The 16,328-nt window shown below is 35.1% G+C and overlaps 1 protein-coding gene across 10 annotated transcripts in view; it reads left to right on the plus strand.

Moving 5' to 3' along the window:
- ZNF143 (zinc finger protein 143) overlaps positions 1-16,328 on the plus strand; it is a 31,508-nt gene that overhangs the window by 9,227 nt on the left and 5,953 nt on the right. For 9 of the 10 annotated variants that reach the window (XM_014051697.2, XM_087717900.1, XM_087717919.1 and 6 more), the window contains 10 exons: positions 185-271; positions 1,495-1,691; positions 3,347-3,421; positions 4,415-4,534; positions 5,270-5,345; positions 5,509-5,634; positions 10,420-10,599; positions 12,738-12,965; positions 14,735-14,880; positions 15,904-16,065. In XM_014051697.2, the coding sequence (XP_013907172.1) occupies positions 185-271; positions 1,495-1,691; positions 3,347-3,421; positions 4,415-4,534; positions 5,270-5,345; positions 5,509-5,634; positions 10,420-10,599; positions 12,738-12,965; positions 14,735-14,880; positions 15,904-16,065 (1,397 nt within the window). The remainder of the gene's footprint in view (positions 1-184; positions 272-1,494; positions 1,692-3,346; positions 3,422-4,414; positions 4,535-5,269; positions 5,346-5,508; positions 5,635-10,419; positions 10,600-12,737; positions 12,966-14,734; positions 14,881-15,903; positions 16,066-16,328) is intronic. The other variant, XM_014051700.2, reaches the window with a different exon arrangement.

Below are 16,328 nucleotides of genomic sequence, written 5' to 3' on the forward strand. Positions count from 1 at the left end.
CTATTGATTTCATAATAAAATTAATTATGCTTTGTTATTTTAACACTGCATAAAATATAATTGTTTGAATTTTGAAGTTCATTATTAATATATTTTCTAGTGCAAGTTAAAATGTTAAAATAAGGACTTGAACATTTGTAATGATGGGATATTGCATCTTTGAAATTGTGTTTTTCCTTTTTTGATGTAGGAGACAGTCTTCATTTAGAAGATGGGCAGGCAGTTCAGCTTGAAGATGGAACAACAGCCTTTATACATCACACTTCAAAAGGTAAATTCTATGTCAATATATTATTGACTTTCCAGTAAGGTTATCTCAATTTTTCTTCAATTTATGAAATATATTATTCAAGATTTGCCCTACATCAATACATTTCTTTACAGAACACCCAAAAGTTCGTATATGTTTTCACTTAGGGAAGGTATTTTTCAATTACTGACTTTGTGGCTTTCAGTCTTAATTCCCTTATTTCCGGAGAGAGCATATGGGATTATAGAATGACATCAAACAAAATCACCTGAGTTATTTCTTTCAACAGACAAGTACCACTGATGACATTTTGTTGATGGAAAATACAAAACAACACATTTATTACTAATCACATAAACAATGTATATGTTCTAAACTATTGCAAATAACCAGTGTATTTCAAATTGTATTTATACCATAACACAAGAAATTTATTTTTCTGAAATCTGAATCTTTGGAATTTTACTGCATAAGTTTAAGAAAACAACAATTAAAACATTCTATAATTGTATATACAACTCAAGTTTATTCTATAGTAGGTTGGTGCAATGATCTGGATTCAAAGGTGGGAAGCAATTCAGAACACATTTATTTACCAATTGATAATTCCTTGAGGGTGGATTTTATTTAATGAAGTGAGAAAAATGCACTCATGGACATTCAAAATATTTTTTCTGCTAATCCATATGGCTTCATACCTATGTTCTTAAATTTATCCTGAGTTTGAAGAATAAAAAGTTCTTTTGCTAATGTACAAAATTACTGATGCATAAATATGTAAAGTGGTAATAAGATTTAGCCCTCTAAATGCTGGATATTAACTGCTAAACCTTCTATGAATAAATTCATACACATATTCTTGTTTTAAAGGTCAATTGATGTACTGTATACTTTATTTTAACAATGACCTTAAAATGCCATACTTTAAGAAATATCCCAGACCTCTAGGATTTTATTCATAGGTGATTTAACTAGTAGAAACTTAGACAGGTGAATTTGTGGGACCATGCAGATTTTAGATTACCTGCCTGCCTGGGTAGCTAAAGATATTATGGGCCATCTATAGAAGCTGCTGGATATATCTTGGGAGCTGGAAGATCTAATGATATTTAAACATTGTATTCATAGTCCTTTCTATAACGAATGACAGAATTTACAATAGGATGCTGATTTAATTATGCTATTCCTTTTAGGACAGATAGATGATCTCTTGTCTTAATATTCATCTTTTAATAATTTATCAGACAGTTACGACCAGAGTGCCCTGCAAGCAGTACAACTAGAAGATGGGACCACTGCTTACATTCACCATGCAGTACAAGTGCCACAATCGGACACCATATTAGCTATTCAGGCAGATGGCACAGTGGCAGGTCTTCACACGGGAGATGCTACTATTGACCCAGATACCATAACTGCTCTCGAACAATATGCAGCCAAGGTACTTTGCTCTACAACTACATATAGTTTATATTGGTGAACATGATAAAATCAAAGTGAATTATATTGCAATTAAAATATGATGTAACAAGAGAGTAGCTAGTAGTCAGGCTCGTATATGGTTTAGCATGTTGTGTGAACTCATAATTGTGACTTATTCAATAAAACATATTTAGGGTAATCCTGTGCAGTATGTGAATCCTGTTATTTAAACCAAACTAGCTGTACTTAAATATATAATAGAATTGATATTCAGAAAGGGTTTGAATGGAGGTTGGAAACAGTAAAAAGACTGGAGAATAGTACAGCAAACCATTAGAAGTACAATCAAAGAAATGCAGACATAATGAATATACCAGATATTAAATAATTAATAGAAATATAGCATCTCTGTTTTTTATATTTTATATTTTGAGCAAACAAAAAAGATCTTAAGAAAATAATTCTTATCATAAATCATTCACCTGCAAGGAAAATTAATAATAGAAATAGCAATAGCACTTAAGACTTAGATATCACTTCACAGTGCTTTTACAACCCTCTCTAAGTGGTTTACAGAGTCAGCATATTGCCCCCAACAATCTAGGTCCTCATTTTGCTGACCTTGGAAAGACGGAAGGCTGAGTCAACCTTGAGCCAGTGAGACTCAAACTGCCAAACTGCAGGCAATCAGCAGAAGTAGCCTGCAATACTGCATTCTAACCACTGTGCCATCACAGTTCATAACATATCTTAGTGTCAATAAATCAGTTGTATAATATAGTTCCTTGAAGATAAAAATGTTAAAATAATTACATTTTTAAAGATGATTTTAATAACAAATAACAAGGGTTTAGGAATTTCAACAGTGGTGTGCTAGAATTTTTTTCCCCTCTGGGGAGGAATTATCCTCATTAGGAATTCCTATTCCTGCAAGAAAATATGCATTGGCTCCTAAAATGTTATTCTGGAGAATTATGGAATCCTTAGACAAATATAATGGATAATAGACAAAAATTGTATCTTCTGTTTTTCCCAACAAACCTTCCACTTGAGGAAAGACTCTTCTATAAGCAGAAGGACTATATCTGCATTCAAACTAATATTAAGAAATTTACCAGGCATATTTAAGAGATCTTGGCCTTTGTTTGCATATATGTTTCCCTGAAAATAAGACAGGGTTTTATTTTCTTTTGACCCCCGAAATAAGTGCTTGGCCTTATTTTTGGGGAAGTCTTATTATTTTTGAAGTGCAAGAGGCAGAGAACGTGGTCATCTCATGGCTGCTGCTGTGTTGCAATATTTTCGGGGAGGGTGTATTTTTGGGGGACAGCTAATTTTAGCCCATGTGCTCAAAAGTTCAATTGGGCTTAGTATCCGGGGAGGTCTTATTTTCAGGAAAACTTGGTACTATAATTAATTTTAGTGCCTTAGATTGCAATTTTGTACACTGCAGTGACAATGCAGCACTACCTACTCTGCAGCCCCTAAACCAATTGTAGTTTGGATGCCCTAATTGTTATTTAAAACAATCATGGGAAATAAATTAAATAGAAACTTAATTTATTGTGTAATACTATTTGATTAGGTTGATGAAGAGTTCATAGTGAATAAAATTTTGTGAAAGTGAACAAGCACAAAGCAGATTTTTAAGTTATTATTCTTTTTTATTTGCAGGTGTCTATTGATGGAAGTGACAGCGTTAGTAGCACTGGGATGATAGGTGACAGTGAACAAGATAAAAAAATGCAGGTATATAATAATCTAATTTGTCCTGTTTTCTTAAAAAAACTAGAATGAAAATAAATCCTTAGTTTTGTTCGCTAAGGGACTTGCTCAGTATAAAAAAATTTATAACATGAATATTCTATTCTTGACCATAAAAAGAAATGTGTTATACTAAGTATAGAATGTGCAGAATGCCTTTCCTAATACCGTTAAATCATATTGTCCATTCACTGCAGAAAAGGGTTGAGATGGATATAAATAAATTTCATCCAAGGATAATCCCTCCTCTCTATTGCAAGATGAAAAAGACTACAAGTGGGCTTTCTCAGAGCATTGCTGTTTCTACATGTATTAGAGAACTGTACCTTTCATGGGTGTGGAATTCTCTCATTTCAAAATTGTACATTGCAGTTTGATAAAATATCCAAATTGTATCAAACTATTTTACATACTTATAAAAGACTTTCTTTTTAGATACAATTTTATTAACATAAATAAAAATTAGTTTAAAAAGCACCATGCGGTTTTGATAAACTGCCTGAATTTTTTCTTTGAAAACCTCTATCAAAATAAATCAGATTAGTCCAAAATAGCATTTATTGGCAATTCACTTTGAGGGCTGGGTAGAGTTTTAGAGCTAGCTTTAGATACATATAGGTGTGTGTTGAAAAAGCCTTTTCTTGAAATAATGCACTTTTAATGAATTGCCCATGGATGCTTTTTTGAGCATGCTATATGTATTTTCCAAAGCACCTTCTCCCCTTCAAAGCTAATGCTACAGATCCCTGTTTATTTGTACTTCATATTTCAAGACAATGTCCCTTTATGTAATTTTTAAAAAAATCTTAAACTTAATGATTAAGAAATCTTTAGGGAAAGGCTGATATTTAGGTGCCAAAAGATGTAGGAAGCATTTTTATTTGTACCGTTTTAAAGAACTCTTGTTTTAAAATGCAGGTCCTTTTCTAGAATTTAAATATGACTGAAATGTTAATATTCTCATTTCTTCCCATTTAGATTGTCTTGCAGAGCCATGGCACAAGAGTAACAACTAAGTCCCAGTCAACTGGAGATAAGGCTTTTCGCTGTGATTATGATGGCTGTGGAAAATTGTACACTACTGCTCATCACCTTAAGGTTATTATTGAAAAACTATTCAAATCTTCCAGTTGTTCTTTGCAATTAAATCTGAAAATGATAGAAATGCAGTCAACGTGTGACAGATGATAGTTTAAATTTTACCTCTTTTTGCAGGGATGCTACATATATTTTTATAATTCTGAGTGTACTTTTAAGTGCTTAGTCATATGGCACTCTCACTCTCACTCTCTCTCTCTCTCTCTCTCTCTCTCTCACACACACACACACACACACACACACACACACACACACACACACACACACACAAACAAAATAACAGATATTAAGCCTAACATAGACATTTTGTATAAGAATTGTTTGAAAATGACCAAAACATTGTGACTTTCCTAATTTGGGAGGTTTTTGACTGAGTCAGGCGACCTTATCATAAGATTCCTCTAATTCTCTAACAGAAGGTCTTTTGTCAATTTAGATAAATGATTAAACTCTGCTTCCCTGCTTTTAACTTTCCTTTCAAAAGTTTTAACTACCGATAGGTGTTAAAAGTATTGCTATAAGAATGACATTGTTTTTGCAAACTATTAAACGTGCTATGTATACATGTTGTAATGGAAACAATTTTTTTAACCTTATTAAGACATCACTCAAATTGTAATATGGTCATTTTAATTCATTTTGGCCAACATGGGCAAGTTGACTTTTGCTTTTACTTTATATAAACTCCAAATATACAGTTCCATTACAAAATGTATGATTTCTGTCTTTCAACAGGTACATGAAAGATCACACACAGGAGATCGGCCATATCAGTGTGACCATCCAGGTTGTGGAAAAGCATTTGCAACAGGTAGAGGGTTAATTCTTTTTAAGTGGAAATTTTAATTAAAGATTTATAAATAATGCAAGCTTACTACTTTAGTGGTGTGAAAGAAACATGCAAATCATTGAATGTCATAGAAAATTAAAGACAGATGGAATAAAAGATTTTAAATCATTCAATTTTTGTCAAGGTTATGGATTAAAAAGTCATGTCCGAACTCATACTGGAGAGAAGCCTTATAGATGTTCAGAAGAAAACTGCACAAAGTCATTCAAGACTTCAGGAGACCTGCAGAAACATATAAGAACCCATACAGGTATTTTGCATATTAATACACTTTAATTTTTATAATGGCATATTCGGATGTCATAAAGTATTTCTTAAACACATCTACCTTTAACCAATCTGTTCTAAAGCCTAAAGCTTCAAATGTATTGTTTTACTGCATCTATTTAGGATAAGTCCCATTTAATTCAGAAATTCTTATATCTACATAAACAAATAGAGGGCTTAACTGTAAATTACTTTGAACATTTTGAAACTTAAAATAAAAACCTAAGCTTTATAACACCTGATTCACTTTATATAAAATGTTCAACAAAAGTACTTTTTCTTTTTCGTAACTTAGAAAGTTTGTTGCTACCAATAAACATAAATTCAAACAAAATTCAGCAATTTAATCAGTTTAATTTAAAGGCACCATAGGTCTAAAGTAAAATAACGACAACATAGCTGTTTAGTAATATTTAGTAGCAGCAGTAACAATCATACTCTTTCTTAGTTAAAATAATTTGCTCTTTTTTTTTTACCAGTCACCTAAAATTCTGCATGCAGTTGATGTCTTTGGTAGGATGTTTGCAGTTGGAAAGTACTAGAGTAAAAGTTCATTTCTGCTCACAAATCAGTTAAACCTACAAACAAAAACAAAAAATATAAAGCTCTTTAAATATTAATTATGTATGGCAAAGTTGACAGCTTAGGTTAGCTAATTGTTGTATTTTCACCAATGATCGTGTTTGCATAATCTTCATGAAGAGGCCCACATAGAAGACCTTGCAATAGACTTGTCTGGATTGCCAAGAGGATATACAGCTGATACAAAGTTGGAACTGTTGAAATGCAGTTTATGCCATATGGACCTGGCCTAAAAGTATCCAAAAACTGCAGATTTGGTTTTGCACAATTTTATCAGTAATAGAACAAATAATTCCTGGTTAGTCTGCCAATCTATCAGCAGTAGCTTCTAATTGGCTGTTTTACTTTTTAGCCTCCCTTAGCACATCACTAACTTCAGCCTGATATTTGAGATACGAATAACAAATGGACTTTGAAATCATCAACATATTGATGATGTTTCATTCCAAAGCATTATTTAGCTTTTTTGAGATATTAAACAATGGAGAGTGAAATAATACATTTTTAACAAACGTGTAAAAGGGATAGTTTGGTACAAGTCAGCTTCTTCTGAGGATCCCTTTTCTCCCCTAACCTTCCTTCTTTTTCTCTGTACATGCCCAATATACACTAGAGCATTTTTGTTTCTTATTTTGCCATTATTTTCTTTAACAGTATTGACAGATTATCTCGATTTTCCTCATTTTTATTTAAAAGTCCTATAACTCCAGTTCATTCTTTTTTTCCTCTGTGCTATTATGGAGTTCTTCACATCTGTTTGTTCCGTCATTTTATTTGTTAGTCTCATGTAAATACTCCATTCCTTCATTTGTCTCTGTTCCTCTGTGAAGCTTTTGTTACCTATACCCGTGATGATGAGCCTACGGCACACGCACCAGAGGTGGCACGCAGAGCCCTCTCTGTGGGCACACGCACCAGCCAGCTGGTCTTCGGGTTCCCAGCATGCACATGTGCACGCATTCCAGTTTGGGCACTCAGTGCCAAAAAGGTTCACCATCACTGACCTATATTCATAGTTTCCACACATCCATGAATTTCATACAGTAAATAAATATCAGGCAAAGGTAGTCTATGGGCAGTTGCTGATTTACTATCAAAGACTGAAATAAATTGAGTTTTTGAGTTTTATTTTATTTATATGCTGCCCTTTTCCCCTGAAGGGGACTCAGGGCGGCTCACAACTCAACCAAAAAATTGCCATCCAATTCATTTCTCTACTTCTAGAAGAAGTGAAGTAATATAAATCTGTGCTGTAGAAACATTATTTTAACTTCTGTTGGACATGGTTCAGTATTAAATGTGGAGACAGCCTATATACAATTGGTACTTGCAATTTCTCAGGAAGAAAGCAATTACAATCGATAGTTTACACCCAAAGTAGGTTTTTTTTTAACCATAGCTAAACACAGTGTATATTCTCTAGGAGGTAATCCTTAGTTATTTTTGTTATATATTGATAATATTTGGCTTTCAGATATTAATACTAAAAGTATTTCAAATAGGAATTGCCTTCGGCATCTAAGAAAAACAAACAAAATTTATCACATACATTCTGAATAATAATATTTTTTCTTGTATGTTTCTAATGTAAGCATAAAGAATATATCCCCCAGAAATACTGAGATCTAAATTGAAATTGAAAACCCCATAGAAGAACAAGGCTGAAGTGTGTGTCTTTATGTTAATTTATCTATTTTTAGATTTTGTTTTAATCTCCCTTTTATTTTTATAAATAACTCAAGGCAGTGAACAAACCTAACATTCTTCTCTCCTTCCATTTTCCCCACCACAATACCCTGTGTGGTAATTTGGCTGAAAGCGAGTGATTGGCCTAAAGTTACCCAGTTAGCTCTCTTGCCTAGAATTCTCAGTCTCCAGGTTTCTAACCTGGTGCCTTAGCCACTACACCAAATTGGCTTCACAGGTAGAGCTCAATATCCTATTTCTCTGCTCTGCTTTTCAGTTTTAAATGTCTTCATAAGGGAGACAGACTTCATATAAATTTAGCTTTACATTACAATACAATACACAAACTGAAATCTACAGTGGAGGGATCTATGAAACTATATAAATTTGTTTCCCTCTTAAAAGTCCAGTTTCTAAAATAACCATATCCTTAATGCTTGCCCTAAAAAGAAGAAAAAGAATCAAAACAGGTTGTGTAACATTCTTACAGACATTCCATTCCTTCTATTTGAACTAAAGACCGCCTTTAAAGAAAAGCTGTTGTTGGGTGTGTCTTAGCACAGTTCAGCTCTTTTCTCCCTTGTAACAATATGATATCCAGCATCATGAAAGGATTATGGAAACTATGGCAATGTAATATTGTAGTAAACACTTCAAAACATACATCTTTCTGGCAAAAAACTGGCAGACTTTTTAAAGTAAAAAAATTGCAGTTTTTTCTAGGAGGAAGCCAATAGTTGTCTTTCATAGAAATAATTTGAAGGCTTTTTCCTATCTGGTATTTTATAATAGTAGTGGGGGGATTAATAAATATCTCGGTAATATTCAATAATACATTGAATTATAAAAATTGTGCTTTCACCCATCCCTCTTAGGCTTCTCTCTGTGGCATGACAGTATACAGAGACTCGACAGTTCTTAGCAAAAGCACTTGAGAAAGTGTCGCACACCAGCATAAGGGTATGCTAGCAATATTTGTTGTAGGGATTTAAGTACTGATCAGTACAGACATATTTATTCTAGTTGTATATAAGTTAAACAGGGAAAAGATACTTTTTTTCTTTATTACATAGGTGAGTTTAATACACATATGTTTTAGAGCCATGATTGCGAACCTATGGCATGTGTGCCACAGGTGGCACACAGAGCCCTCACTGCGGGCACGTGAGCTGTCACCCAGCTCAGCTCCACTGCGCATGCGGGCGTGTCTCCCGCCTACCAGCTGGTGTTTGGGTCTGCTGCACGTGCGCGGTGGGTGGGGTACATATGCAGGGATGCACATGCATGTGTGGGGGTGCACACAGGGTGCGCGTGCAGGGGAAATGGGGTTGCACATGCATGTGCAGGGGGAGCATGGGGGAGTAGCACACGCCAGGGGAAGGGGGTATATTGCATTATGCATGTGGACGCTTTTGGCACGCAACGACAAAAAGGTTAGCCATCACTGTTTTAGAGTGTTCTCTTTACAGATGGATAATTGATACCCATTTGTTTAAACACAGCCAGTGCTACAACCCAGCGACCTAACAAAATATGCCCTTTCTTTCTCAAGCAGCAGTTTTTCATGCTGTTTTAACATTTTATTGACACATACATTTTTTGTAAAATACTATATTACTAATATGTGTCCAAAGTTCAGTATTTGACTGGGAATGCACATATTCAGAAGTTTAATATTCTGGATTATAGTCTATTTCTAAGGAATTTTCCTTTTAATTTAAGGAGTAACTGAAATGACAAACTTGCCAGCAGCAGTTAAACCACACTTTGTACACAATACATAATAACAAAAAGTACATAGTAACACTCAAAATCTTTGCCTCCAGGTTTCTTTCCATCCTGTCTCATTTGTATTTTAAAATGTTTAGCTTTTCATTTAGTGAGGTTTTTATTGTTTTTGTGAATTATTCATATGCCACATGAATAGTTCATATTGTAGTAGCTATAACCACTATGTGTATATTGGCATTTTAACCTTCAGAGAAATGAGAGAAATAAAACATGTAAATTTTCAACCTTTATTACAGTCATAGATCAACACAAAACATATATAAATATTGCCTTATTTGTTTATAGAAGTTTGTCTACCTGCATCTTTGACTTAAGCTAGTAATGGTATTGAATATACAAAATTTCCCCAAACTTTAGGCATGATTCATTAAGATGAAATGTTAAAGAAAAAAAAGATGAAAATATTAAATATTAATCCCTGAACAGTTTATTCACACAAAATAAATATAAAACAAATGAAGCAAAAGGTGAATTCAGTGATTCAGTAAAATATAGTGAATTTACTGTATTTTAGAGCTCACAATTTTGTACAAGGTAGCATTAGAAATTTATTTGTACCAGAATACTATAATCTATTTTAAAAATAGTGAAAAAAGAAGGAAGGAGGAGGAGAGATGTGTTTATTGACATTTTCAGTGCCAAATGTTTATAAATGAATTAATATGCTTTTTAAAAAGTATTCTAATTTGTTTGTCTCAATTTTTTAAAGGTGAAAGACCCTTCAAGTGTCCCTTTGAAGGATGTGGTAGGTCATTTACAACATCTAACATCAGAAAGGTTCATATCAGGACACATACAGGAGAAAGACCATATTATTGTACAGAGCCAGGATGTGGAAGGGCATTTGCCAGTGCAACTAACTATAAGAATCATGTGAGAATACATACAGGTATTGTATTTGATATGTTTTGCTTATAGTACTTGACTTTTTTTACTTTGCAGATTAATTTGAGGGATAATTTTCGGTCTTTTGGGAAAATAGGAAACAATTCATTCTCCTCTTAACAAAATGGAACTTGAAATATTCTCTAATGACAATCAGAGAAAATGGAGAGAATTTTAAATAATGTGAATGCAACTTTAGAACAGAATTTCTCAAACTGTCATTGCAAGTAAGGTTGTAAAACAGCTGAAAATATAGGTATTCATCTTTGCATTTGATGTCTAACCATTAATTCTGATAAAGTAGTTCTAGATTTGAAGCCTGGGTCTCTGGTTCATGTTAATTATAATACATTGGTTTTAAAGATGATGTGTATTTTTATGTTTTAGGGTTGTAAAATAAAAATAGAAATAATGTACTTTGAATTGCAGATTGGAACTTCAGGAATAATTTTAAAATCATCCATGAAAAGAAAGACTTTTTAAAAACTTTATATGTATTGTTTTTCTTTCTTTTCTTTTTTTGCAATATACATAATACTGTGTGTTATCTTAAGCATGCTACGTCCTTTTTTGAGAAACTGTTGCTGATACATAGTGCATGGAAAAGTTTCCCAAAATAAATAATATTTTCTTCTTTTTTCAGTATTAGCACATTTCCCTGTAAGGCTTTGCCACTAATGGACCCAAAGTTTCTTTTTCTTTCAAGTGATTTGCATCCTTCTAAGCAATTATACTTTGGGTCTCATTAGTGAGATCAGATGTTTTGTATTATATGCACTTAAAAGAATAATAATGTAATATATGTACATTACCAATTATTATGCTTTATAAGCATATAATTTTGTAAAAGTAAAATGATTCCTTGTGATTTTCAAGAATATTAATGATGCTGGAGAAGTCTCTGAAAAAGACAATTTTAGGTGCCTATCAGCAGTGGAGAGTGAGGGATGGATAGGAGGTGGCTGTTTCAGGTGGGCATTGGTCCACAAAATGATCATGATTACTAGCACAGGTAGTCCTCAATTTACAATAGTTTGTTTAGTGACCGTTCAAAGTTACAATAGCATTGAACAAAGTGACTTATGACCATTTTTCATACTTATGACTATTGCAGCATCCCCATGATCATATGATGAAAATTCAGGTGCTTGGCAACTGACTCATATTTATGATGGTTGCAGTCTCCTACGACCATGCAATGTTCTGACAAGTAAAGTTAATGTAGAATCCAGATTCACTTAACCAATCATGTCACTACCTTAACAACTGTAATGATTCATCTAACAGTTTTGTCAAGAAAGGTCATAAAATATGGCAAAATTCACTTAACAAATGTCTCATTAGCAACAGAAATTTTGGGCTCAATTATGGTCATAACTCAAGGACTACTTGTAGTTGGATATTTATTGAAAAGTAAGATAAGAAAAAGGTCTGAGGGGAGGAATGCTGGAAGAAAGAAAGTTTTAGTGGACAAAGGTTGGTGGAAGGATTGACTTAGAGCAGGGGTGTCAAACTCAAGGCCCGTGGGGCAGATCCAGCCCATGGGGTTCTTAGTTTTGGCCCGCGGGGCCGCTCTGGAAACAGCAAAGGACCGGCCTCTGGTGCCTCTACCAATGAAAAATGTAGGTTGGGAGGGCTGTGTGCAGTCCTTGTGAGCTCTGTTTTCGCTGGCAGAGGGTTGTAGGAGGCCGTTGCAGCCGAAAATGGTGCTTAGGAGTCCGTTTTTGTTGGCAGAGTGCTTGGGCCACCACAGACATCACTGACACAAGTGACATCGAGCTGGCCACGTCCACCCTGGCCATGCCCCTCCCGCCCCGCCCCAAGGTCAAACACAACCCTGATGTGGCCCTCAATGAAATTGAGTTTGACACTCCTGGCTTAGAGGAAAGAGAAAGTGCTTAGAAGAAATCTGCAAGAGAAGGAAATGGAAGGGAGGACAGAAGGCAGGCAAGTGGAAAGAGAATGAAAATTTGTGATTGACTTGAAATATTGTAACAAAGAAACCAATATACTGAAGTTCTTGTTTTTAACATAAATGTCAATGATATGCAATATCTGAAAATGACTTTTATTTATGGTATGGGATTGCCAGAATGTACAACCTATGCAGTGACCTTCATTGCTTGTCTCTTTTTTGCCTAGGGGAGAAGCCTTATGTATGTACAGTCCCTGGCTGTGATAAGCGTTTTACTGAATATTCCAGTTTATATAAACACCATGTGGTACATACGCATTCTAAACCTTACAACTGTAATCACTGTGGAAAAACATACAAACAGATTTCTACTCTTGCAATGCACAAGCGAACAGCACACAATGATACTGAGCCAATAGAGGAAGAACAAGAAGCTTTTTTTGAGCCACCTCCAGGTATTAGTTAATTATTGATTTTTGAATCAAGAATAAAGAAAAATATGATTTTTCTCTCAAGTTAACTGTAAGAATGGTTTTTGTTCCTTACCTCTTGCAAATAGTTCATTATATTTTAAGTTCTACTTTTAAACATTAGATGTCTTCCATGGTGCCCATATCTTTGTGTTTTAAAATTATTTGTAAACAACCTGCCATTTGTAATTAATTACTACAAACATAGTTAAGGTTCTCTGAAACTAATCAGTCACAGAGGAAATACAAATGTAAAAATAATACGGAATGTGCTGTACACGTTTCTGAGATTGCACCATTAGAAGAGGCCATCCATCAGTCTGGGATTAAGTATCATCAATAAACTAATGCAGGGATGTCAAACTAAAGGTCCATGGGCCGAATCCGGCCCAGGGAGTGCTTAGATTTGGCCCTAAAAACAGCAAAGGGCCAGTCCACGGTGCCCCTGCCAACGAAAACGGAGCGCAGAAGGGCCGCATGAGGCCCTCCTGAGCTTTGTTTTTGCTGGCAGCGGGTTGCAGGAAGCTGTCACAGCTGAAAACGGATCTTGGGAACCCGTTTTTCCTGGAAGAGCTCTCAGGCCACCACAGGCACCCCTGACATAAGTGACGTTGAGCTGGCCATGCCCCCCCCTGCCCACACCCACTCCATGCCCCCCCAAGTCAAACACAACCCTGATGTGGCCCTCAATGAAATCGAGATTGAAAGCCCTGATCTAATGATATCCAGTCATATATCTTCATATATTCCTCTTGATTAGATTATTGCATAGGCAGTCCTTGACTTACAATGACAATTGGGGGTGGAATTTCTGTCACTAAGTTGTAAAGTATGACCACATCGTTTAGCAATGGCAATCCCTGCAGTACATAAAATTTGAAAAAAATAAAATATCTTTCTTCTTTGGAATATCTATTAAATAAGTACAAAGTTCTCCTTCTCATAAGAAATTCTCCAATATGATTTTTAAAGCAAGTATATCAACATTGTCCATTCTGATTTGAAGTGGGGATGAAAAACCTATTTTCTTGGGGGTTGTAAATTTACTTGCAGATGTTGTTCTTTCAATTGCATTGGGGGACCTGTAATTAAATCATCTTCATAGTAAGCACTGTTGGGGTCAGACTTATATTCCAAACTTATAGTTAAGTCATTAGTATTGTCAAATACTTGTGCAGTAACCTCAGGAGTTTGATATCTGCAGTTGATTGCATTTCTGGGTTTCTCATTTTCTTCTAATTACTTGAGTAATTTGTTTCTCACTCTTCTTTCATAACATCTTTGAGATATAGTTGATCTATAATGGAAATTGTTTCTCCAAAATAATTCTGCCTATCCTAATCTGAATAGCCAGAAGGCACTTTACTAAAAGGTTATTACTATCAAGAGTTGTGATGGGAGGGGACCTAACAGCAAGTATTCTTTGTGGTAATTTCCCTCGTATTAGCCCCTACCTTTGTGGCTAGTAAAAGCCTGGCATATTTGGAAGACATTAGGAGTCTGATTGTAGGGGACCATGATAATTTTAATAAAGCTAATAAAAAAAACAGTTTAACCGATTGTCTAATAATATAATATAATTGCTCTAGGGCACTTGAAAAAATACTTAGAAAGCTGCAAATGGAAATGCGAATCATGTCCATTTGTTGCCAGAATCCCAACATTTATCTTTCCATATAGTCACGGCTTGAGCTCAATATAAAAGAATTCTTAACTTTTTAAAATGCAAATTAAACTCGTGTTTCTTTAAATAGGTCAAGGTGAAGATGTTCTCAAAGGATCACAAATAACATATGTAACGGGTGTTGAAGGAGAAGATGTTGTTTCACAAGTTGCTACTGTGACTCAGACTGGGCTGAGTCAGCAGGTAGCACTTATTTCTCAAGATGGAACTCAGCATGTAAGTATTTGCCATAATCAAAATAGCTTAAAAATTTTGTTCATGGGTTTTATTTACAGGTGTCATTAAAATTGGTTTCCAGTACGCTAATAATGTTAGGAACATGTGATACATTAACTTTTAAAAAAGGGCTGCAATACTGTGGAAACCATCTAATACTTAAAACAGAATAAATTTACTTTAAAAGTGCCAGTTCTATTTTTTTTTATGTCTGACTTCTGCTTAAAGTTATTATGAACCTTCTGATCTTTAATCTTTTTAACATGGGGTTGCCCTCGAAGAGCACCCGGAAGCTTCAACTGGTCCAGAATGCGGCTGCGCAGGTTGTCATGGGGGCACCCAGGTACTCCCATGTTACACCCCTTTTAGGCAGCCTGCACCGGTTGCCGGTTGTCTTCTGGGTGCGATTCAAGGTACTAATTATGCCCTTTAAAGCGCTCCATGGCTTAGGCCCGGGGTACCTGCGAGACCACCTACTGCCACCGGTAGCCTCCCATCGTCCAGTGCGATCCCACAGAGTTGGCCTCCTCAGGGTGCCGTCGGCCAGACAGTGTCTGCTAGTGAGCCCCAGGGGGAGAGCCTTCTCTGTGGGAGCGCCTTCCCTCTGGAATGAGCTGCCCCCGGAGCTTGGTATAATCCCCAACCTCCGGTCCTTCCGACGCGCCCTAAAAAGTTGGCTTTTCCAGCAAGCCAGCCTGGCCTGAACAAAACAAAACAAATTATTGATTACTGTTAATTTTAATTTTAATTTTTTAAAAAAATGTCATTGTCAATTTTAATTGGGTTTGGGATATCGTATTTAATCTCTTTTTAACTTTTGTATTATGTGTTTCTTTTAATGTTGTACGCCGCCCTGAGTCCTTGGGAGAAGGGTGGCATATAAATCGAATAAACCTAAAACCTTTTTCATTAGCTTATTTAGTTACTATAAAGATACATTAATATATCCCAGGTTGAAATCTTATATAATCTAATTATGCTCATACCCAATGCTGTTAACTAAATGTTTATATACTATTTCAGGTTAATATATCTCAGGCTGACATGCAGGCCATTGGAAATACTATCACTATGGTAACACAAGATGGCACTACCATCACAGTCCCTGCACATGATGCAGTTATTTCTTCTGCAGGAACACATTCTGTTGCAATGGTCACCGCGGAAGGCACGGAAGGACAACAGGTAAATTACTTCTAAATATATAAGTGAAAACAAACAATTGAGGCTTTCTAAATAAATGTATTGACAACAGATTTTCTAGCCATTAGAATGGCATTTGATTTAATTAGATTGATTAATTAATAGAGCCACCTTACTGGGTGGGGTAAATAATAACAGTAATAACCAATAAAACCACATAATAAAGCATAGTTCAAAACAATATACATGTGTGGGGGGGAGACTCGGCATAAGATTTTTTAAATATATATTTTTATTGCTTTAAG

The sequence above is a fragment of the Thamnophis sirtalis genome, unplaced genomic scaffold (genome assembly GCF_051295495.1).
Source record: "Thamnophis sirtalis isolate CommonGarterSnake01/CBP01778 unplaced genomic scaffold, rThaSir2_p1.2 scaffold_1, whole genome shotgun sequence".
Lineage (NCBI taxonomy): Eukaryota > Metazoa > Chordata > Lepidosauria > Squamata > Natricidae > Thamnophis > Thamnophis sirtalis.